This window comes from Neodiprion fabricii, chromosome 4, assembly GCF_021155785.1.
Source record: "Neodiprion fabricii isolate iyNeoFabr1 chromosome 4, iyNeoFabr1.1, whole genome shotgun sequence".
Taxonomy (NCBI): Eukaryota; Metazoa; Arthropoda; class Insecta; order Hymenoptera; family Diprionidae; genus Neodiprion; species Neodiprion fabricii.
In genome coordinates, this window is record NC_060242.1 from 38,439,849 (window position 1) to 38,464,612 (window position 24,764).

At 36.0% G+C, this 24,764-nt stretch overlaps 5 protein-coding genes across 12 annotated transcripts; 2 read left to right on the forward strand and 3 right to left on the reverse strand.

The window, feature by feature from the left end:
* Positions 1 to 95: 95 nt before the first annotated feature.
* On the reverse strand, positions 96 to 2,662 carry LOC124180479 (ruvB-like helicase 1). The gene is made up of 3 exons (XM_046566067.1): positions 2,410 to 2,662; positions 1,241 to 1,916; positions 96 to 979 (listed from the first exon to the last, which is right to left on the reverse strand). Exons 1-3 carry the CDS (start codon positions 2,548 to 2,550, stop codon positions 426 to 428), a joined length of 1,371 nt encoding a protein of 456 aa, XP_046422023.1. The 5' UTR covers positions 2,551 to 2,662; the 3' UTR covers positions 96 to 425.
* Positions 2,663 to 3,205: 543 nt separating this feature from the next.
* On the reverse strand, positions 3,206 to 4,721 carry LOC124180484 (solute carrier family 35 member E3-like). Of its 7 annotated transcripts, none has more exons than XM_046566078.1 (6): positions 4,615 to 4,693; positions 4,067 to 4,095; positions 3,828 to 3,980; positions 3,660 to 3,742; positions 3,391 to 3,529; positions 3,206 to 3,315 (listed from the first exon to the last, which is right to left on the reverse strand). In XM_046566078.1, the coding sequence occupies exons 3-6, from the start codon at positions 3,948 to 3,950 to the stop codon at positions 3,247 to 3,249; spliced, it is 414 nt and encodes a 137-aa protein (XP_046422034.1). In that variant the 5' UTR covers positions 3,951 to 3,980; positions 4,067 to 4,095; positions 4,615 to 4,693; the 3' UTR covers positions 3,206 to 3,246. The 7 variants fall into 7 exon arrangements, with proteins under 7 accessions (XP_046422034.1, XP_046422032.1, XP_046422035.1 ...); XM_046566076.1 differs by having other exon boundaries at positions 4,547 to 4,645; XM_046566079.1 differs by lacking the exon at positions 4,067 to 4,095 and having other exon boundaries at positions 4,620 to 4,721.
* A 33-nt stretch (positions 4,722 to 4,754) lies between these two features.
* Positions 4,755 to 13,738, forward strand: LOC124180475 (nuclear pore complex protein Nup160 homolog). The gene is made up of 15 exons (XM_046566062.1): positions 4,755 to 4,974; positions 5,290 to 5,603; positions 5,697 to 5,790; positions 5,863 to 6,395; positions 6,541 to 7,344; positions 7,483 to 7,913; positions 8,072 to 8,293; positions 8,414 to 9,096; positions 9,183 to 9,527; positions 9,629 to 9,811; positions 9,921 to 10,087; positions 10,215 to 10,448; positions 10,611 to 10,714; positions 11,641 to 12,418; positions 13,468 to 13,738. The coding sequence occupies exons 1-13, from the start codon at positions 4,893 to 4,895 to the stop codon at positions 10,710 to 10,712; spliced, it is 4,194 nt and encodes a 1,397-aa protein (XP_046422018.1). The 5' UTR covers positions 4,755 to 4,892; the 3' UTR covers positions 10,713 to 10,714; positions 11,641 to 12,418; positions 13,468 to 13,738.
* LOC124180487 lies at positions 10,703 to 11,548 on the reverse strand. Its single transcript, XM_046566082.1, has 3 exons — positions 11,380 to 11,548; positions 11,179 to 11,267; positions 10,703 to 10,958 (listed from the first exon to the last, which is right to left on the reverse strand). Exons 1-3 carry the CDS (start codon positions 11,402 to 11,404, stop codon positions 10,845 to 10,847), a joined length of 228 nt encoding a protein of 75 aa, XP_046422038.1. The 5' UTR covers positions 11,405 to 11,548; the 3' UTR covers positions 10,703 to 10,844.
* LOC124180473 (calcineurin-binding protein cabin-1-like) lies at positions 13,597 to 23,998 on the forward strand. 2 transcript variants are annotated; one of them, XM_046566060.1, is made up of 19 exons: positions 13,597 to 13,737; positions 13,832 to 15,474; positions 15,680 to 15,844; positions 15,958 to 16,149; positions 16,340 to 16,483; positions 16,555 to 16,735; positions 16,859 to 16,983; positions 17,281 to 17,473; positions 17,625 to 17,778; positions 17,869 to 18,016; positions 18,090 to 18,860; positions 18,988 to 19,354; positions 19,470 to 20,366; positions 20,607 to 20,874; positions 21,000 to 21,250; positions 21,314 to 21,477; positions 21,593 to 21,857; positions 21,934 to 22,071; positions 22,184 to 23,998. In XM_046566060.1, the coding sequence occupies exons 1-19, from the start codon at positions 13,654 to 13,656 to the stop codon at positions 23,948 to 23,950; spliced, it is 7,917 nt and encodes a 2,638-aa protein (XP_046422016.1). In that variant the 5' UTR covers positions 13,597 to 13,653; the 3' UTR covers positions 23,951 to 23,998. The 2 variants fall into 2 exon arrangements, with proteins under 2 accessions (XP_046422016.1, XP_046422017.1); XM_046566061.1 differs by having other exon boundaries at positions 21,003 to 21,250.
* Positions 23,999 to 24,764: the final 766 nt, after the last annotated feature.

The window sequence follows — 24,764 nt, forward strand, 5'->3', positions numbered from 1 at the left end:
AATGCTTGTACTATTTTATATAATCCATTTTGCTTGCAGCATCTTGTTTGGCTAATGAAATTTAATTTTATATCTAATAACAGTACACTGATAAATTCGCAGGATATGAAAGAATTTTATTGACATGGTCTATGGAACATAACATATTACAATCTAAATATGAAGTACATAAAACTGGAAAATTGCAGACAATTCACAATTATGGGAATCTTAAATTTACAACATATTGGTAATTGGAACACATTTATATAAGTTGTATTTTCTCTGGCGAATGTGTATTCTTTCGTGATAGTCTTTTCATTCAGAAAAGTCATGTGAAACTAATTGTAAAACTGCTATAATTGTGTTCAGAAACAAAATAACCACGTCGAATCTAAAAATTTGTTCAATAATATTCGAGTCTCAGGATTAACAACGCAACACGTTTATTTCATGTATTTATCTTTATGCTGTGTCAGGATTTTAGCCGATGATTTAGCATCCAAAAACAAAGCTCCGACTTCCTCAACATCTTCTTTCTTAATCACAGTTCTTCCATTAACTTTGGCAGTTAATGCAGCTGGTGTAAGCAACTGAACGACATATCTTAGCGTTGTCCTAGTTCCAATGTCACCCAGAGTTTGCAAAGCTTCGTCTTCAACTTGTAAGCCTTCCGTCGTAGCCCGCAATTTAACAATCTGTTCAATTTCCTTTCTCGAGTATGGCAAAGTTCTTATGATTAGTAATCTATCAAGTAAATCGAGTGGTATTCCATGTGGCGAAGCAATGTCTTCTGTGCCTCTGATGATGCAACGACCACGGTTTGTTGCAAATATAACTATTGGAGCAATTGCACTTTCTAAAGCACGATGGAGATATGTAAATGTCTCGATATCCAGCATATGTACTTCGTCTATAAACAGAACTCCAGGTACCAGTTCTGCGATACCCTGATCGATGTACTTGTTCACAACTTTGTTTATTTCCTTCCGCAGTTTATCTGAAAATATACATGTAACACATTTAAAAATAGAGACTCATCCGGTTTGTAAAGTGTCATTCAATTTTTATCATCTGCAACTTTTCTTTTGAGAAGTTCAAAATATTCGGTGACAATTCAATGAGATTCAGAACTGTCTGTTGCTAAGGCATATAACTACAGTAATCAATACTTGAAGTTTGATCAATACAATACTGATACTGATTACGAGAAAAAAATATATTTCTAAAAGAAATCTGCACTTAAGTAATCAAATTTTACCGGTGATTTCAGTTTTCTTGGGCTTCATGAGTTGTCCCATCATTGACATGATGTCCTGTCCTCCTTGTGGTTTAGAGTTAGCGACATCTAAATCATGCAGCGTGACATCCTGGATAACTTCTTTCTTTTTGTGGACATCACCTTTGGGCAAAGGCACGTATTCCTCTGCCTCCAAATCAAATTCCGTTGCAAAATTGTCACTACGTCCTTGTCGTTTCACAGCCCCGCTATTTGCCTCGATATAAATTACATCACCGGTCTCAACCTTTTCTTTTTGGAGAGATTCGTATATAGATGGATCAAGTTTCAACTGTTTTGTTCCTTTAGCAGTTTTCAACCCAATAACCACATGGGAAACTGTCTTTCCATAGCCGCCCATTGGGTTCTCAGTTTCCACAGGCGTCAGCTCCGTTACTTCACCTTCGTAGACTTCTTTGGTTTCTTTTATTCGCAACCCAATAGCTCGTCGAAAATTTTCCATAAGTACCTCTGTTTTTTTTATCTCTGAACTATATACTTCGGAACCAACCATCGGACAAAATGGCACTTTGTTACCCAGTTCCTGCGCTATTGCAAGGGCAACTGCTGTTTTCCCTGTTCCAGGTGGTCCTGCAAGCAGGACTGCTCGCCCAGCCATTTTCTTCGATCTTATCATATCGACGACAACACCAGCAGCCTGTAGAATTAATGTCATTCAAGAATGAGGTAAAAATAAAATAATTCTTTGTAATGAACAATTGGTTATTATAACTCAAGCTGTGGGTTAGCGACAATGATCAATTTACAAAGGAAAGAAATAAATGATGAAATAGTTGTTTCAACAGCGGTTGAACAAATCAGTGGCACTGGGCAAGAAGTTTATTATATCATTCAGAACGGTAAGAGTATAAATACCCAAGTATCACACAGATTGTTGAGTTTATGAGATATTTCTAAACCGTTGTTAAATCTGATATTGTATTTTGCTTTTTGGAGTATGTAGTTTTCAGTGATGTGAGGTTAGGTTAGATTGTACGATGTTGTTTTGATATATCTATAAGACGACGACACGAGAAGGAACGGGTTTGAATTTTAAATAAAAATGAAAACACAGGCACACAACATTAAGTTCAAAGGGTATCCACGGGTAGAAGTAGGTGTGGAATAAATAATTGAAAATTTTTTTTAACCTCTCTTGCCATTTCTTGGCCGACGAGACCGGCAGCCATCTGAATTGCAATACCATTCTCGTCAAGACCGAGACCTTTAATATGCGTGTGTGCAGAAATTCTCTGGGTTTTTGCCGTACTTTTCACCTCCTCAATCTTCATTATTGATAATTAAATAAATTTTGCAAAATTTCAAGCAATTTCAAATCTCTCACGCGGCGTGCGGTGTTACTACGTTCTACGTTTGTTTGCCGCGGTGAATTATGTTTTCACCGTTTTCATGCGTCGGTAGGCATGTGACGTACATACGACATCATCCAATCGGATTCATCCCGTCAAGTTATGCTTTTTACCAACAGATGTCTGCAGCTTTTTACATCAATCTCGCGAGTACTATGATCTTGCTACATTCAGTATATAAGCCCAAATTGCAGCTAAACCGTCGGGTCCGATTTACCTGGGATAAAAGCTAATAAATCGATATAATTTGACAGTACCATTACATTTCTTTGAATACTGCACTCAGTGTTCAGCCCTAGGTATGACTTCGACCTGCTTTTGCAATAATTTTTAATTTTAATGCTATTGGCGAATAGAATAGACACTTTATTTCACCCAGTTTAAATATATTTGAGAAAATAGGGTGAAGGAAAAAAAATTTGATTGCTCCTAGGTGGGGAAAATTGTATTCAAAGAATTCAGAACAGATTGGACATGTTTTGAAACTTTTGTTATATCATCATTATAAAAGACCTATTTGTTCAATATTCTTAGGTTTGAGTAAGGGAAATATTAAATAAATAATAAAATCGGCACGTTGTATCACAATTTTCTTTTTATTATTTTTCTGTTCAAGTGCTACGTCTTATAAAGTGGCTTGCCTTCTTCCAATGTCAAACGTGAAATATTCGATATGCCGTCTTTCATCTGTAAACAAAATGATCATATTTGATTTTAATTTCACACCGTAAATTTACCAGCACGGTGAAAACACATACTTGCCTTGACTCGAGCATATAATACAATTCCAATCAACGTCAGAGTAATTCCGATAGCCTGATTCAGTGCAAGTGATTCGTGGAATATAATAGCGCCACCAAGTAAAAGAAGGCAAAATTTCGAATGTCCAACCATATTATAACTGGAAAACTTTATGTAAGAACATATTGAGAATTGCTGTGCGCATGGAAAATAAATTGGGTAGATAATAATCTTTCATCGAATTAAAAAATTTCATTTAAAATAATAATTCCTTGTTTGAATAAGGATACGTTAATGGTGATGTGTATCCTATTATCCAGTACGATGTTAAGTTCACAAAAAATGCTACGACGCTCGATAGCAGCACCATCAGCTGTGGAAATAAAAAAATTATCCCTTTAGTTAGCAAATGTTTAAACTTTAGTATTGAAAAGTAGTCAAAGTCTCTTTCAACTTACAATATCTGTAAATGTCCAGCTATGCTGGAGGGTGTTACCAATGGGTTCCAGAAATGGTACGATCACAAACAGCATTGCTGCAGATAACGGTGCTTGATAATAAAGGAGCTGCATAGGATCCATTTGGAATTCCTTTTGCTTTCTGCTGACCCACTGGAAAAAATGTGCAAAACCATGAGCTTCAAGTATGAAACAGGTTACGGAATTCATCATAAAGCAATGAGAGTTATTCTACTTACAACTTGATACAGAGATGTAACAATAACACCTAGAGTAGCGTAAATAGTCCCAAGAATATTAAACCTAATGTCGTAATAAAAGTTGATGACAACTCCAGCTATGATCGGTATTAATGTTAGTTTAACAAGCAAACTGAATTTCTTTTTATAACATATTGCCTGCATAACAACGACGCAGGGGGTTGTAAGCATTTTAGTAACTTGATAAGTGCCGATCGTGTTGTGTTCCAGACTCAGATTAGTAAGGACAACAAACCCACAGAAAGTTAGGGCGATAGGTACCATTTCTTTAATGGCAACATCTTTTATACAAAATACATCCAATTTTTCACAAATGATTAGCCCAAGAAATGTTATTGCAAAGTGTATCATGGACAGGGTGACATTTGGAAATCCAATCCTCACGTACACCATTTTATTTAACAATACAATAAGTATTGAAAAAAATATATTTAGTACTAAGCAGAGAAATGTTAATACTCTTTTGTTCATTTTCTCAGACTATTATTGAGATCTTTATGCCGCGATAAATATTCTCTGACATTTACGTCACCGGTTACAGGTTAGGTTGAGCATCTTTACTTCATCCAAGTTAGGGTTATGTATTCAATTGTATATGTTTTGTCGAACACTGCTGCCATCTACCGGGGTTTCCATGACGACGAAACTCCCCTCGAGCTGCGCGCCAATTGATCTGAAAACCCGCGCGCGGAAATTTTAGCAACTAAAAGCGTCTTTTTTGGGCATGAAGATTGAGCTAAAGGTTTTTCAAATATTATTCCTTAATATGGTTAATATCTGAAAGAAACTTATAGCAACCGACAACATGGAGTTCCCTCTTGGTTACAGGGAAGTTATACCCGATCAAACATTACCGGAGAAGTGGAAAGAAATCGTGATAAATGCCGGTGAGATAACCTAACCTCTATCACACAAACTTCCGATGAAGAATTATTTTTCGCATTCCTTGTATGAACCGATTAATAATTACGCTCGATAAAACATGTATGACATTCAAACACTCCGTTTATCTCCTATTTATACGGACACGTATTTTTCCTTTTATGTTTTACGTCCCAACAAATATTATACCTCATTACTATTGTTGATACTCTGATTATGAGCATTATTGCATTCAATAAAAATTCGTACAGTATAACTGTCACAACCCTTAATTTTTTTTTCTGGTTCAATACTATTCAGTAACTCTTCGCTTATTACAGGCGGTAGTCAAAGTACTTTACAAGATATAAAAGTCCCTGAGAGAGCGGGCGGATACTCTTACAAAGACAGCACTAAGCATTTTACAAGAAATCGTTTCATCTACTGGCGCATATCCCACGACGTTCTTGAACTTGTCGAGCACAGTCTAGATGTGAATCTTGCCAACTGTAAAGTAAGATACAAATTTACGGACCGGCCACTCTTGGATGGAATTTCTATACATGAGACAGTTAACTCTGTTGTGATATTAGTGGTCACTGTATCCAGTGTTCACAAACTCACTTTTCCACATCCAGATAAAATACATCGACAGGTAGGACCAATATTTTGTTACACACTTAATTTTAATCTTCTTTTTCTGATACCTTAAAATCTTCAGTTTTATTCAAAGTCATATCCTTTGCAGGAACATGTATTGGGCTCTCACCCGGACCTTAGTGTTCCATCAATCCTTAACGATGCATCGAAAAATATTGTTAATGCCAATACAGGGACAACGAGTAAGCTGACATTTGTACTTACCAATATTATAATGTTTGAAAATATTCATTTGAAATGTTTCTCTATTCTAGACACATCAGTGCCACATGCAGCAGCCTCATGGCTGACTTTACCTCAAGAAGAAGCATTGTTTGCGCTCGCATACAGCACTGGAAACATCTTATTAATCCGTCTTGATACAATGACTGGGCTTACTCATACAACTGAATTGAAACAAGATTCAATTGTTCCCCGATTTCTGTCCGGCATCGCGACTGCTTTTAGAGGCCGAAATTCTGAAGGGCACGTCCCAATGTCTCTTGTCCTACATTCGTATGGTCACGAAATGTACCTTTTCGCTCTATGTCGGGAAGGAAATGTCAGGATGTGGGCCTGCAGTAAAGCCCAGTGTGTGGCAGTTGCAGATATTGCCATGGACAGCAGAGTTCCTTTGCAGGGAGTGCAAGGACACATTTTGAAAAAAACAGTTGGAGTCAATGACAACGAACTTTATTTGGGAACATTTTTAAAATTTGGAACTGGATGCGAGTTTAGCATCCTTAAACCACTGCAGGATGCTGGACTCTTCAAATTTGTCAGGATTTGTACTTTATTTGCGCCAGATGTAAGTATACAATCATTGTTGCAAATTTCAAACTTTTTCAAGATGAAGAATTTCACGCGCCACTTGAACATCTATTGGTGAATTAGTTAGTTTTTCAAATTCATTATTGCCATTTAAACATAACACCCTAATCGTTATTGTGTAGCAACATTTGGTCGATTTTTCCTTCACACCAACTCGACTGTGGGCAGTGTGGCGAACGACAGACATGGACACAGTAGCCGTGACACATGCAAGGCTACCATTGAATGGTGCACAAGTAAACTCTGAATGGGAAACTGCAGTGCTAGTGCAACCGCCAGACAGAGATTACATCGTGAGTGATCCTGGAACAGATCCAAGGCAGGCATACATTGGCTATATTTTTCATCCTGGTCAATTTCCGTTAGCGGACATAACTCGTGCCTTGAGCATTTATCGACGCTCTAACATTATAACAGACACGTCGCTGTCTCCTGCAGTTCTGAAGGAACGTGTGTGTATGGCAGTAGAAGCTCAAATTCAAGCAGAAGTAATGGATTACGAGCTTTCAGATGATGACTATTTAGAGATAGCCAATCGCTGCTGGTCCAAATTCTATTCCTGTGTAATCCAATACTACGCCAATGGTACAAAACCTGTTGGGTTGTTGTTATTACCAAATGTATATGGGGCAGTTTTGCTGAAAAAGTCAGCGTTTTCCCTGTTACGGCCAATGGAGGCGCTTGAACATTTAATGTTATGCAATGACAAATCATATGTGCAAAGATTCAGTACTACACCAGTCTTGTCCCAAGATGAAGATACTTGTCAAAATTTAATCACATTGATGTCCGCATTAGTTTTGCTCGACAATCAATTGACTGAGGATTTGAAAAGTGGAATTGAACGCGAACTATATCATTTACGCAGTCCAGACATTATTATTGAAGATTTGTTATGCAAACAAGTACTAGAGACTGAAGACCCTGTGAGTAGTTCTATTTAAGCTTTTGTAACACTACCTAAAGCCCATTTTATTTATTATCTTTACCAAGTGAAGAGAATTGAGACTTACTCTGCGAAGTTCTTAAGTATAACGTCACCTAAGCCATTTTTTTTATTCCAGTTATCCGATTACGATTTTCAATCGGAATTAAATCGTAAAATAGAGAACATCAATGACATCTCACAAGCGATGGCTATGCTGGTAGAAGCACTGACTTATGATCTTGGTCAACCAAGTAAATTGCAGCTCGATGAGGTGCAGGAAGCCTCTCGAATCCTGCTGAATGTCAGTCACTTGTTCAGCAGCCAGTTAGGAATGTCAGCCATAACTGAAAGCGTATCGCAAATTACTCAGCTCAGATTTTCAATCTGTAGAAATCTGCTGATCCTACAACAATTAGTTTTGAAGCGGCCTGAAGCATTTGATCCAAGGTCCTTACACTCCATAAATTCTTCACTGGCACCTAGAACGGTTGTTCTAACACAAGCGTATTATGCAGTTATGTGGATTTGTGAATCAACCGCCAGTTCGTCACCAACTCAAACTTTACTGTAAGTGCAAATTTTTATGTAACTAAGAGATTCTAGCAGAATTTAGTCTTTTCGTTTGCTTCAAAGTCAATTTCTTCTATGCTACATCATCCAATCCATTCGTACCTAGCATTTCTGAAACCATTTTTGAAATTAATATATTTCAATTTGAATTTCAGAGACACCAGTATTCAGCATCTAAGCCTTTTAAAGCTTTCAGATTCTGGAGTAAATATTGTTCAGAGACAACAGAGATCATTGTCTCTTTTAGAATTGTTTATGCATAGCGGAGGTGCAAAACATGCCCACACTTTGATGGCTCATACGATAACTGATACGTGTGGCCTTGTACCATGGCATGAAAGTATGCTAACACATGTTACTCTGATGGCTCAGTTCGTGTATCCTTTCAACAAAGAGTTTTCTGAGAAAATAACTTCTAATCACACTATGAAACATATGATACATTAATGAAATCCAATGAATCACGTTAGTTCTTTTTCCTTGACTTTTCAAAACAGTTGGCCAATATCAGGAAATTTTATTTTTCCCGAATGGCTTTTATCAAGCTGTCAGCATTTGCTTGTTCAAGAGTACGTTAGAATGTTAAGTACTTGGTGCGAATGGAACAGCGCCTCTCGCAAATTTATCATGGCAGTGTCTTTGCTTGAAATGGGTGAAACACACAAGGCCTGTGATCAATTCCTTGGAGCGTGCAACGGGATTTTGACAGACACATTTTTGGCCAGCACCTTACTAGATGCCTGTATAGTGTCTGAAAGTAGCATGCGAGTTAATTACTTCTTGAAGGTGATCCAGCTGTTTGAACATCATAATGCCGCAGATTGTATAATAGAGCTGGCAGAAACTGCAATCACAATAGCTGAAGATGACAACCCAAATTTGCCCACGCTCCATTCAATCGTATTTAGACAACATCTGAATCTCGAACATCATACAGAAGCATATCATTGGCTTAATTCTAACCCAGATCCTTCCCGAAAAGTTGACTGCTTGAGGCAACTAGTAGCAACATTATTTGAGAGGAACAAATTACTGGAATTAGTTACATTTCCTTATGTCGAGATGTACGAAGATCTGGAAAGAATTATTGAAGGCAGGGCACGGAGTATGGATCTTATGGAAAATAATTACTATAATTTTCTCTATAGCTTCCATATAAATAAGGGAAACATGCGAAAAGGTACGATTCATTAGTATCAAGTGAAAATACATTCTTGCTCCCATTTGTGCATCATTTCATTTCGTAATGTATACATATTTTTTCAGCTGCTTCAGTGATGTACGAACAAGGCATGCGACTAGGACAGGAATCCCATTCTCCTGCAATTATACTGAAACAGTCTCGATGTTTGTTGGCTTGTATCAATGCACTGCATCTTGTAAAGGAAAGATATAGATGGATTGTGCGCCCTGTGGCTGATCAAAGGCAATCGGGGGAAACTGATCCCGTAAAAAAACGGAGTATAGATGGCAGGGAAGTTTTGCATTATAAAGTGAAGAAACAAGTAGAAGTGTTAGAATTGAAAGAGATCAAAGATGAGTATTACATCGTTACAGCAAGATTAAAATTAGCCAAATTAAGTCCGGAGTTACAAACAATCGCACATGCTGGTGAGTTTTCTTAAAAATATGTACATCGACTTTCTTTGGACATACTCAATGAATAGTCCACAGTTGAATATTTGAATAATTGTTCTTATACAATTTCATAGGGCCGTCCGAACTTGTCGCAATTTTATCCAATGTTGGTTTGTACACGACTGCTTTACACTTGTGTGACCGATTTAGTTTATCGAAAACTTCTGTACTTGAAAATCTGGCCTCACAATGCGTAACTCTGAGCTATCAAGAAGACATCGACGCTTGGGATTGGCTAATACATAACGAAATTTTTGGTAAGTTAAAATTTATTTGTTTGCTAATTTCACAATGTCTTTGTGTATGGAATTATACATTGAGTATATAAGGTCGACAAATTTCAAGGAATGCATATATTTCTTACAGATAAAGGTGTATCAGATTCGAATGTCACAAATATTGCTTGGAGATTATTGGAGCATCTCACATTGAAACACGAACGGGATAATAGCAGTGAATTGCACAAAGCTGTTACGAAAAATCTACTGCATCACGGTGCCTTTCTTCCACAGTGGCTAATGTCTTCTTACAAAGTAATTTCTCTTCCGAAGTGTTTTTACTCATTGACTATTATTCTTCTCGCAGTGATAGACTGCAGAAAAAATGGACCTAACTCTGTTAATAGCGAATTAAGTTCATATCCTATATTTTTATTTTCAGGAACGCAATGCGGCAGAAATTCTGAGACTCATTTTAAATTCCGGTCGACTTTTAGAAGCGAATGCAATAGCTCTTGAATACATTGGTGCTGTGTTGGGTAGAGGGAAAGAGTATTTTGGTTTGACAACACCACTGGTAGCTACGTCACCTGCTGTGTGGCTTCCATTGAACACATTAGAATTGCTTCTACTAGAACTTGAACATGCTAGCAAAACAGATCCCATGTATATAGAGGTAGAAACCAATTTTCTTGGAAAATATTTACAAAAATAGTTTTTTCTACCTTCAGCGGTTTTCTGATCTTCTCCTATTATCTTAGAGTTACTTGATCACAGCTGTTGGTAGAGCTGAAGTGTACTATTGTTATTGATAGTAAGCTTTTACTTTTCATTTCAGAGCTACGAAGAATTGAAAGAAACCTTAGACTACTACATCGAAACAGTTATCAGAGTTTCAGAAGATATGATACAAATGAAAACAAACAGTCGAGTTGTTTAACAGTAAGTATATTTTCGGAACATTGTAGGATAACAATGATGATCAGTAAATCAGCACCACATTTTGCCAGTGAAAAAGAAAAAATCGCAACCTCTGGAAAATGTGGGTGAACACGTTTTCTTTTCTACATTTTTAAGAGTAAAGTGGTGTGTTATTGAAGGACGTGATAATTACGAATATAACAGTCATGGCAAGTAGTGATGTAGCAACTCCAGCTATTACGTATGGACATCTTTTAAATAATACCTACAAAGAATAACCAACGGGTTAAATTACATTGATCACCTATGAATCGATTCTAGTAAACATGGTTACCTAAGGTTTCTAACACATTTTCTGATTACAAGAATTTAACTTCCTAAAATATTTCCAATAATTCGTTTTCTTCTAACAAACATTGCAAATTGTTTTCACTAACTTCAAGGCTAAAATCAGTATGAAACGTTTGAAGATTGAATAATCTTACCATTAGCAGAACCACGATAGCAAGGACAAAAATCGAGCCAAACGGTAGAAAAAACGATGCTGCCCAGTAATGATGTTTCAATTCAGCATCTGTCAATTGATTAAAAAAAAGCATTAGGTTGTAGATAGAATTCACATCAGGAACAATTGGAAAGAAAACAAGTTGGCGTTGGTTTCAATACTATGCAATTTTGTAACATACCAAAATTAGGATTTGGCTCCACCATACTAACAATGAAATTCAGAATTATGGGTTATAGGTTAGGCTGATTAAATGTTAATTACAGTCAATGGTCAGGACTGATAAATTTTGTGGTTTATTTCCATTACTTTCTACTTGAGTATCTACTGTAAAGTTTAAAGTTGAAAGTAAACGAACCACAGTAATACTAGCCATTGTTGTGTCCACTGTATCCTGGCTCACTAACTCTTCATGTAACACTGGTGTTTATTTTGATTACAGAGAAATGAGAGGTATAATACCTCAGCGTCTGCTGCTCACCTTTCAACCAGTCAATGAAATAGATTTCAAAGTGATTGCTTTGCAACGATATCGTTGTTCTAGAGATTTGTTCATATTGTTGAACAGTACACATTCTACCAGTTTACTAATGAAGTATAAAAAGTCAGATAGTATCGTATTTATGGATTAAATGTTGATAGCATTAAACGGTATTTAATTTGAAATTTGTACAAATTTTGTAATAGCCGTTTTATAATCATTTCTCATTGATATGATACAATAAAAACATAATTTTGTAAACGGTTTTGGTATACATTTATAAAATGTCTGTGCCACAGCCAAAGAGGAATTTTATATATTTTACGAGTATATTTAGAATATCTAAATCAATCAGTCGTTTTAAATGAAGTGATCATACATTACAATAAGTGATAATTCTAAATTAATGATTGATGCTTAAACACAATTCGGCAATGTATATTTTTACAATAATTATTGGTAATTATTCCAAATTGATAATAACCGATAAAAAATCTTTAAAAACAGTTCTGGCTCGATCTACCTCTGTTTTTCATGCAAACTTTCAATATAGCGTATTGTTTCTTCGATCTTTTGTCATAACTGAGTTCGGATGGCTACATTCTAATTAATCATTTTGTACCATTGTAAAAATTATACCTCCGTACCAAGCTTGTCATATGTGTTAATAATACATTATATCAAATATACATGGTTTATAATGCATCATTTAATTCACTCGGACATTGTGGTGACATAAGTATGTACTAATAATTATCTCTACTGTAGTTACATCTAAAATCGTAGTTCAAGAATTGATAGACTGGAGTTACTGGTGATGATGACGCGTTTTTGCGTTTAATTTATGAGAGTTTAACTGTATTGAATTTCATCTTACCCCATGATATGTACATTTCCTCAGCTCGAAACACTCTTTATTGGAGTATTTGTTTATTCTACAACGAGTCATATGGCCAGTGTGTGACATAAAAAAGTTTTCTTTCTCTTTTTGTTTAATTGCACAGTTAGTTATAGTAGAACTCATGAACGATGTTATACCAGGCAGTAGTATTTCATGTCTCAGCTTAAAATGACATCAAACATTATATTTTATCCTGTTTTCCGTTCAAACAAGATAAGTGGTGTCAAAGGTGCTATTGTTTTTATTTCAATTGTAAAATCTATTCCAGTTGGCAGATAATTTTATCAACCAATTATCTAAGTACAAAATGAGGTGATTTTACATATTTATTCTTACTGATGTGATTATGAACTATAACAGGTATGTATTACTTGTTTTCTGCCCATAATTGATAACGTTATTTACACTCAGTCGTGTTTAATGACGATAACAAAATACTTGGAGACGATATATTCCATTGAAATCGCATTAGTGGGAGCCATACATTTTTCAAAATATGTTTCTGCCTCAGCATATATTTCAACGTTTCGAAGTTATTTTTATTTCACTGCTAAATATTTATTATAAGACGACAAAAAAAATACGTCTCAGTAAGATTTATTTACTTATGACATTCACTAGCAACCTATTAGCTTCATTTTACTGTTCCACATGTATGTACAGGGTGTCCGCTAATGAAACTACAATATCAAGAATAAAGTTCAGAAAAAATAAGACCCTGAATTGAATCATGAAAAGCCGTTCCCATGTGAAATAATCTTCTGGCTTCTAATCAATAAATCTTAGATTAATGAAATGTTATCAATTACCTATAAACGACTATTCATGAATTTTTTAAACTTATTTCAATCTCATCCCTTATTACAACGGGACATCGCTGGTTATAGATGACTGCAGTCTGACTGCAGTTTATCTGCGAATTATCTCGACGCAGGCCAATCAGAATGCACTCGTAATATGAAAGGTTGACTCGAGTTTTGGACTTTTTGGCACCCGGTGATTTGTTTATGAAGGCACGAAAACCGTACAATTGTACATAAAAACAGTGATGGTTATTTGGTTAAATATAAAAAATGATTAAAATATCCGCATTGAACGAAGATTCAAGCGAGGAGAGCGAAGACGAGGATGTACCGACGATAACTAAGGAAGCTCAGGTAAACTGTAGCATATAATTTCGTTTATATCTGATTTTAACCTCTAAAACGTAACCTAACCTAACCTAACCTATCAAAATAATAAAAATGACAGGAACAAATCGCGCTCACGGAGTACAACAAAGCCTTGGACCTACTTCGACAGAATAGGAACGAAGACGCCTTGACGCTCCTGAAAGATCTTCTTGACACTGAACTATTAGATCAAGTTGAAAAGCCTGAGATTCCCGATGGCAGACCACGGCCAATGCTGTCCCTCAAATATTCTTGTTTTAAAAACATCGGCGCGATACAGGCACAAATGGGAAATTATCAAGACGCGATAGACAATTACTGGGAAGCTACGAATCTCGACGATACAGATGTGATGCTTTGGTACAAACTGGGAACTCTGGCTACGAAGACTTACAACCTTGAATTAGCCTGTTCATCTTTTAAATATGGTTTAAAATGCAATCCTAATCATTGGCCAAGTCTAGATAGCATAATAACTGTCTTGTATGCAGTTCCTGATTATATGAGTTGCCTTTTATATATTTCAATGGCTTTGGAGAGAGATTCCAGTTACATTAAAGGACTGGCCTTCAGAGATAAAATTTTCAAAGATATTCCTAGCTTTGAAGAATGCTACAAGGTTTACAATAGCGATTGGGAATTGGACCCGTCAATAGACACAGAATATGATCGCGTTGTTGGAGATAAATTATTGGCAGAGGCTAGAGACCTGGCTGAAAAATGGTCTGAAGCTTGTAGACCAGAATTTTGCCTTAAGCCACTTCCAGATTTGGTCTTAAACAAACCCATCGCTGAGTTGACGTGGCTCAATTTAGGAGAAAGCTTAATCAGCATGCATTCACACATTACAGACAATAATTGTAACTTTGTCAGCCACATTAAGCTCCATATACACCAGGCAGACACAAGAGGAAAAGATGATGGAAATGCCACAGGTGCAAACTGCATCGATGTGGAACCTGGAGGGAATGAGAAACAACAAAACACTGAAAGCGTCATAAATTTTGTTAGGATCGAAGAAACGCATAATCAAATTTTTGAAGATAAAAGCATTATGCTTGTCGACGAAGATGGAGATGAAGTTCAAGCGTTAGATAGTGAAAATGATATCCAAAACGACGCTGATCATTTCGACAGAAAAAATGATACGCCGACTTCTGACCTTAAAGATAACATTGATACTGATATGGAAGTCGATATGGAAGATGAAAGGAAATCATCTTCTAGTGATATTCAAATAATAGAAGATGAAGATCCTTTAAAGATGTTGGATCCAGAAGACCTGCAACTGGAAGAACCAATTGTTAATAAAAAGTCGAATCAGATTACCTCAGAGACTGAGACTGATTTAGAAAAATTCTCATCTAGTAAATGCAGGGAGCAAGTTGTCAGTTCGGAAGATAAGTCGAGCGAAAAAGAACCGCTCAACGAAAAGTTAGATGAGAAACTAAGTCATAAGTCAGATGGTGCAGCCACAGACAAATCTTTGGATAAACCTTCGAAAACTGAAGATAAATCCAGCGAAAAAACAGACGACAAAGAAGAAGGTAGGAAAGTAAAGAAGCGACGTAGAAGTTCACTTTGTTTTTTGGAACAATGGGCTTGGAGCAGTGGAAGTATGAGGAGGTCGGCACGAGTTCGAAGTTCAAATCGACGCGAGGCGGAACGAGATGATGTTCAGTTAGAAGAATCGCTCAAAAGAATATTCCCCAGTACTTTATTGTACGTATTTTTATTTATTTTATTAAAGATTCTAACCGGTTCAAAGTAAAGGAGTAGTAGCAAATTGATAAACATGTTGCAGCTTATATTTATCCTAGTTCTTGAAATATTGACCTTAGCGCAGCATCTTGATATTTAAAAAAAAAAGAAAGACAAACAAAACTACGATCACTTAAGAGATTAACATATAACTTTGAATATGCAGACCAGACACTGTGCGCCTCAGAAAAGAAAATCCACTGAAATCTATGGAGGATTCAATGGATACAATGGATTTGTACAGACTATTTGCATGTCGTGAAAATGGAAGCAACACTACGGAAGGTTCCAAGAGTTCAGAGAGCTCAAAACCTGGCAGTCCTATATCTAAGTAAATATTATTTTATTAAAGTTAATCAATAATATGGAAAACATGATCTTATGATCCACAAAAATAAAGTTCTGAGCTGAGATCGGACAGTGAGCAACCAATTTTCTTTTTAGTGAGAATCAAGAGCTGTACTTTGGCACGGACAAGGAAAAAGCTGATGTGGCAGCATTCATCGCTGAACATACCGAAAAAAGTAATCTAATGATTATTATGGCCAAGTTTACTGAATTTTTGTGCACAAAATGGAATCATGTCTGGCCCAAAGGATTGCCTGAAGTATATTTGGAAACATATGTATTTACCAGGTAAGAGCACTATTAAAAAGCACATTAAAAAGCTTGCATGTATTCAGAGTATGTCGGAGTTGTCTTAAAAAAATTTTTAAAAATGATATAGTCCAATTATAGAAAAAAATGTCAGATAGTAAATAGGCATATTACTTAAAATTTTTTAAATGATTTCAAATTGCCTCTCCTATTTGTTTTACATTGATAGGCAGCACATTCCGCATCCTTCACCCTTCAATGACGATGCGGACGATAATATTTTAAAACTTGATGCCGAGATGACACTTTTGTATGGAGAATTGCATACAGATAGATGGCTGAATAATAAACCAGGCATTTTGCCTAGTTCAACGTAAGTTTTTGTATCTATCTCGATAGTAACTTTGTGAGGTACAAAAACTTATCAGTCAACTTATGTTGCAGTGTTGATAAAATGGGCACTGGACTGCCATCCGAGGAGTTGGGTCAAATAATATTCACGAGTGTTCGAGATGATTTGTTCAATGAGCAATACGTGTTATTCTTCTTCAGAGTCCTCTGGTTAAAAGCTAACTTATTTTTGTGCCAAGGGGACACTGATATCGTGATTGAAAGCTTAGAATCGGTAAGATGCTGAATTTGTTAGTAGAGAGATTTGTTGCACCATGGGGTGATATTTAAGCACATAATTAATAGACCAACTCGACCAAATTTAATATAATATTCTATCCGTTTATTGTAATTTCAGCTATTATGTCATCTAAAGGAATTACAAGGCAAAGGTGACAATATGTTTCTGAAACTTCCGAACTGCAAACATAATTCGTATATAAGCGTTAAATCTGTTGAAAAAATGCTGATTTCAGTACAAAGGTAATTGTTGTGCCCAAAATATTATAATTCAAGTATTGTTAATTTTCAGTTCGTCTATAAAACTATCTATAAGTTGTTACAATATTATTAAGCAAATACGGCGAGTAAAGAATAATTATTATTTTGTTGATGATTTATTATCAAGTAACGTTATGTTTTTCGTTATTAATTTATGCGTTTGTTATAAATTTATTGACATCCTGCAATATACGACTTTTCTTTTGACTTTGAACTGAACTTTTTTTTCTCAACGCATTAATAGCTGATAATATCCTAACCAACTTATTTGTTTCATAGAGGCAAAAAACTTCGAGAGATTCAATACTTGCATGAAGAGAAAAAGTATTTCGAGTTAGCTAGCATTTTGCAAGATACATTCAAATTTGCGAAACAACAGAACAAGCTAATGGTAAATAATGATGAAGTTATTGATCGAGCTGAGCAACTTTCGATGCTACTTAATAGCTTGTGGCAGCTTGGACAATATGAGGTATGAAAATAACATGATGATTGTTTATTTAACAAACTTCTGAGTTCTGAACAAGTTGTATTTGAAACCTCTTGGACAGTTCTGAATAATATTTTAATTTATTATTATTTTGTTGGCTAAGATTTGTCAGCTAAGCTGTTTATGTTTGCAGGATTGTTACATCTGGTCAGAGGCATGTCTGAATGAAGCATGGCGCAATTATTTAAATGCCACCGATGAAATAGAACAAAAAAAGTGGACAACGGCTGTATTAAATTGTCTCACAAGACTCGAGGCTTGTGTTTCAGAAGTCAGTACTTTTGTAGGTAAGTCTAAGTTGAAAGTTTGAATTCATGATTTGAAATCTAAGCCCTAAAAATTTTATTTTAATATATTGTTTTCATTGATTTTCACAGTACGATATCTACCTGCCTCGCGTCTTACGAGATTGGTACAAAATTTGGTTCATATAGTTTGCTACCAACTAGATGTACCGGAAAATGCTATTGAAATGCCTTTGGAAACAGTGTTGCCCTGGATTCTGTTGCATCATATTCTGCAACAGTAAGTAAAAAATTGTAGTAGATTTTTTTTGTTTACTTATAATTGACTTGATTGCTTTCTTACATAAAACTAGTGAGGAAGACAAAGAACGGGCTAAGCCAATAGTACAGCAAAAAAATAAATCGCATGATTTTAACAACTCCGACTCTGATGATGAAGAAGAAGACATTCCTGCTTCGTTAATGCTCTTATTCACGGCTCATGAATTTCTTGGACGACGTTCTTGGTGTTGCATCAACGAAGCAAAGCTATTGCTATTCGTTATGAATGTCACAATACCACGGTTAAAAACGCCTCAACTAAATCATATTAGAGATAAACTTTGGAAATATGTTGAGCAAGTTCTCTACTGCTTGTATGCCTATCCGAGTAAAACCAATAAATCTAAAGCAAAATATTTGGAGGAGCACGGAGTGCCGCAAATGAAATTGACCTGGGAAGCAGCTCAACAGTTATACGATTTCTATAAACTTGATGTATTACCTGCTATAGATGATTACAAGGTACTGTCAATTTCGTCAGAAATGGAGAGCCTTTTCAAAAAAATAACACGCTTAGTTCCACCGGAGAGCGATCCAGCCTTAATAGCCGATGACATGTTGGCATATATAAGGAGAGACAGAGAAAAAATGCCTACTGTCTCAAAACCTTTGCCATATCAGATATCCTCGATCTATTACTTGCTGGGAGACTACTATTTCAAGTCGAGCGATTGGTCGCATGGTATTCGATACTATTTATTGGACTTATGCCTACATCCTCTAAGATTTAATTCATGGGCTGGTCTCGCCATGGCTACTGGTACGCAGCTACAAATCAGATTAAATAGCTGCCAAACCCTTAAGTGAGTATACTTTTAAAGAAATTATCTTCATATGTTACAAAAATTTTTAATATACCGCGTTGGACTCAGAAACTCTGAAGAGTACAATATTTTCGACGTAACTGATGATTTTCGCATGTGTTATTAGAAACGAAAATAGCTTTTTGGACAAAGCTAAAATTGCTCAATATAGTTATCAGCGAGCTAGTGAATTAACTCCTGGACACTCGGTTACCTGGATCGAATATGGAAATTTTGTGTACATGGTTCACTCCTTCTGTTCTCGAGTTCTTAAACAAGAAGCTCACAAGTTGAGTATGGAGAAGTTTGAGATATTGGAAACAAGGAAAGATACGATGCTTGAACTTGCTGCTCATTGTTTCTTATCAGCAAATAGGCTGTTGAATGAAACTGCGGGATTACAGGACGACAGATGGTTGACTTACTATATCCTTGGAAAGATTGCCGAGAAGAAAAATGAAGACCCTCCTGTATTTTTAGAAAATTATCATAAGGTTGGTAAAAATACATAAATTGATTGATACAGTATTGGTTATAGTGAACGTGATTCTAGTCGTTTTATCTTTTATTTTGATTATCTATTTTAATATCAGGGTATCATTGTTTTAGGCCAGTTTATTTCTGTACGAAAACAACGCAAGCTACCCTCGAAAAATCAATTACAGCAACCCTCACAACCTTTCTGTTGAAGCATTAGAAGTTTATTATAGAATACACGCGAGTATATTAAAATATCTTGAGCAGCATGAGGGAAAACCTTTGAAAAAATCTCTGGGTTTATTGTTCCAACAGTATTTAAAGAACTGTGCAAATAGTGCCTTCATGAGGTATCAGTCAAAAAGCAATCTTAAGAAAGGGGAAGAAGATGGGTCAGATTCTGATAGTAGAATTATTTCTAAGGATACAAGGAAAATTATCGAGTATCCTCGACACATCACAACATTAGAACAATGTTCGAATAGTATCGAAGAAATTGAGATTATTGATAAATCCAAAGATAGATTAGAAGCTGGTAAGCTGCACGATCAAACCAAGAAACGCTCTAGAGAGGACACAAACGATCCTACAAAACGAGTAAAATTAAATAATATCTCGCATTTACAATTAATGCAAGACGTGGTTGCATTGATAGATGACTTGATAACAAAAGTTTGCGAAATTACTCATTCTCAAGAGACTTCAGAGGAAGACGTCGTCACATTGACATCTAGCGATGAAAATGAGGACTTGAGATCTGAGAAGCATAAATTAAATGCTGTGGAAAGAGTTGACACAGACTGTACACAGGCAAAGACTGAGGAATCCAAAGGCAACGTTGCAGACTCATCAAAGGCAATGGGAGAACAGGTTGATAACGTAGTAAAGGAAGAAAATATTCAGGATTTGATGGATGTACTAATGAAACAAGCAATGGAAATAAGCCAAGAAGAAACCCAACAATCATCTCCTGATGATGAAGATATTAGAAAATCTGAAGGAAGGTGGCTACAAAATGAAGATTCCTCAGTATGTAGTTACTTTAATCAAATAGTTCAACACAAGGCATCCATATTTTTGATCTTTCTTTTCAATTAAACCGATTTCCAATTACTGTAAAGTTATTTCAAACAATTCCTCGATGTATTAGATAATGTTAATATTGGTAGTAGCGTTACAAAAATATTTGAGGCATCTGCTGGATAATCTCAGTCACATTGTAATACAGTTTTGCGATTACCTAATTCAGCCATGTTTCCTACTTAACAGGGCAAAGAAATCAAACAGAGACAAGAAGAGAAAAAAAAGTTACCGGTTGAAGTAATCAAAGATGATGTGGCTTTGCGCCGCAGAGGATCGCAGGAAAGTACAACTACAACTCAGACGACAACTACAACTGAAACTAATAACTCAAGTTCAAGCAGCAGCGATGATTCGAGCAGCAGTGACGATAGCTCTGATAGTGATACATCCAGTCTCAGTGACAGTGACTCTGACAGTGATGCCGAAAAGAAAAAGAAAACAATCGAACAAACAGGTCAGAAATGTTTCTCATGTACCGTCCGATTAGTCTTCACACATAATATTAATTTTTTACAAGTTGTGTAAGGTGATTAATGAATAGACTAACCTCCATTCACTGATAAGCACTTTCTTTTTCAGAAGAATTTTTAACCGATGAAGAAGTTGGTACTTTAACGGCCTATTGCCTAGCAGGTCTAGAGCAATGCATACTGCGTTTCCCACAACATTACAAATCTTTTTATCGTCTCTCGCACTTCTTTTTTAATAATAAAACTAAAGATATTACAAAATGCAAAGATCTACTGTTGGGCACATATAATTGCCAATTTTATCCAGGAAAATCATTCCAAGGTCTTTTCTATGAAAGAAAAAGTTCCAATTTTTTTAATGTAAGTACATATTGCCATTAATTTTATAGAATCAAAGTCTCAATCGGAAAATAATGTGTATAGGGTGTGTGGCGAATTCCTGTCGAGGAAGTTGATAGAGGTGGCAGCTTTGCTTCACATATGTCCAAGTGCATTACGCTTCTTATGCAAGTTCTGAAGGAAACTAATGACAGCGATATGCTTATGGAACTGGGATCACAGCTTTCTAAAAAACCTGAATATGATAAGTATGAAATACTTTTTATTGCATTATCTAATTATAATAATTGTTTTATTTTTAAGCCATTGAGACATGTTTCTAAGTTACGTAAAATTAATAAAATAACGTGTGAACATTTTCAGGAAATATTTAAGAGACTCTGAAAGAGAACAACTTTCTGATCAAGCAATGACGTTATGCTTACAATCACTACGCACAAGAGTTTCAACAATGGGTCCTCCTACTGGTGCCGAAACCACGTCCTCGTGGAAAAACAATTCTAGAATACAAGTTCTTCTTGATGTTTACAAAACATATCAATGTGTACAGAAACATTTCACGAATATGGATGTGAAGAATGTTGCCGATCTCTTGTCGGATACTTATAAATCATACATTGGAAATAGGGTGAGATTTTATTCAATTTGCAAAAAATTCATAAATTAGAAACAGCGCATTAATAAAAAAAACCTATTTTTTCTAGAATCTTGAAGGAAATGTTCTGGACACAGCAACTAAATGGTGTCAACAACAAATAGCTTTGAATAAAACTGCAGTGCCCATTAGTGCTCCGACTGTCAATGCACAAGCTGCGTCAGCTGCTATCGCTAGCCCAATTCCTGTAAGTTTAATTCTGGTTCTATGATGTTTTTTACTAAATTTTAAACCTACTTAAAGTGTCATTGTGAATAATTATAACTTATTGTACCCATTACTACATTCCTTGATTATAGGTCACAATTACTCAGCTGCCGGTTACGACAACTTTCACGCAGTATTCTCAGAGTCGTAAGCCTTACAAAACTTCATCAAGTAGTTCCGGTCGTCCAAGAGGACGACCACCAAACATCAACAAATATCACCAAACGATGCAACAAAATGCAAACATGTTTAACCAATTCGGTGTGAAAAGCGGTTTTGGCAACTACCTTGGTCAACATGGCAGCTCTGGGCTTCTGAGTTCATATTTCATGAATCCTCTAATGGATACGAATGTTCTAACTGCTATGCTAGCTAACATGAGTAGTAACATGATCGATCCTGCTACATTGGCTACTTTGAATTATCTGAATCAAGTAGGCGGAATCGGAGGGTATCAAGAAGTTATCAGACAGTATCAGAATAGTTTATCCACTATGACTAGTATGGCTAGTGGTTTGAATGCGATTTCAAGTACTGTACCAAACATCAGTAATGTCACAACGATGAGTACCGCAAGTAGTAGTGCTAATTCTGCAGGTAGCTTGGGCCATGTAGGTCACTTGGGGAGTTTGGCAAATCTGGGAAACCTGGGCAATCTGGGCAATCTCAATAATTTGGGAAATCTTACGATGCAACAGTATCTAAGTTTGAGTAATACGACATCGTCTATATCCAGAACTACTCCCATTTATCATCAAGCCACCCCAAAAGCAACAACAACAACCACAACGACCACAATGACCAAGGAAAAGCCCAATATTTCAATAACTCCTGTTAATACTTCATCCACTCACAAATCTTCCACTAAATCCTCTAAAAGCAGCTCCAGCAACGATCCATTGTCAGTTCATACTTCCAAGTCTCAAATTGTCCAGCCACCAAAAACAGCAACACAAGTGTCGCTATTAAAACCTTCGGTAATTCAGCAAGTTAAATCCTTACCACCAAAGCAAATGAGCGCTCCGCAAATTCGAGTTTCCAAAACCCTGACCGAGCCTCAACCTGCGCACAAAAGTTCATTGTCGCATTCACCGGTTTTAAAGAGTGCCAGCTCTACAAGTCCGTCCTCTCTACCCCAGGCTGCACATTCTGGAATCAGCTCATCCATGGCAATGAAACCTCTGATTCAGATGAACTTGCCGTCTCAGGGTTCTGGCACGTCCTTGCAGCATAAATTATTATCTAAGAAACAACATCAACAGGCCCACCTATCAGCAAACATAGTCTGTCCACCCAAAAAGCAGAAAACAGCAAAAAAGCTTCCAGCAATTCCTAGCAGCTACCAAAATTTGATAAACAGTATACCCAACATCTCGTCTATGTCTCAAGCGCCTTATCTTTCTGCAGAATTGAGTGGCATTTCACTTAGCCAACTGCCTCCACTATCCGGATCAAAGGGGTCGAGCTCAAAGGGAACTGGGTACAGAAAAACATCTAATAAATCAAAATCAGCAGTAACAGACGTAGCTAGTACTCTCTCCAACCCCATCTGTCAATCGCAATCCGTAGAAGCGATGTCCGTACTGTCGCAACTCCAACAACATTCCCATTTGGAAATAATTCCGCAGCACAAAAGCCAACCCAAGCCCGGTATGGATTTCCCAATAGGACTACCATCGTCGCTTAGTGTTACTCAACAAAAAATCATCGCTTCCGACCCACTCAGGCCCCCCGTTACTGATAACATGTCTGTGTACGAACTCAGTAGAGGAAAACCCATGACTACATCTAGTAGTACTTTGAAAAAATCAGAAAAGTTGAAAAAAGACGGTGTTGAAATAATCACTTTGGATGATTAGAATAATATTTTTTTTATTAATTATTATCATATGAAAAATAACTGCCAACTAGTAAAGTACGATAATAGAGTAAGCTGCATTGTGTTTTACATTATCAATCAGGTCACTTTTGGACGCTACCACAATTAGTTGAATCAGGCGGAATTGCGCCATTATATTTTCACAAATTGACTATCGAAGTAATCACGAACTCATGTTTTTATAATTTGACGCTTCATTCGAGAGAGCTAATCAACCTTAGTGTATTTTTTTTCTGTTTATATTAGTATATACGTATTATATGTTATTATGTTTCAGTAAATTTCTAAAGCTAATTATGAATTGCAAATGAATACTTATACCGTCTTGCATCAGTACATCTATGTTATTAACTAATGCTCAAGGCTTCTAAGTATAGGAACTCCCACAATTAACTAATCTCATATTTCTCAAAAGAGTATAACTTCCTTCGCAAACAAAGTCACAATTATCCGCGAATGAATGTGTTTAAATGAATAATCTGATTGTAAGAATATAGATAAAATTTTTATAAAACTACATGCATATATCGTGCTCCTTAAAGAGCATATCTTGATTGTGAGAGAGCAGAAACTTTTTAAATGTGATAATAATATTCCCCTGCGTTTAAAGTGTAGGTGAAATAAAAAAATTTGTATCTTAATTATTATGAATTAAATTATATTTTATTTGATATTAAATGAAGGTAAAAAAGACGCCTTAGAGCGAATCGCTTATTATTACATCCATAACATACTCATACATTATATTCCAATTACTTTATAAATTGAAAATTTCTTGAACTTTTTGTTGATCC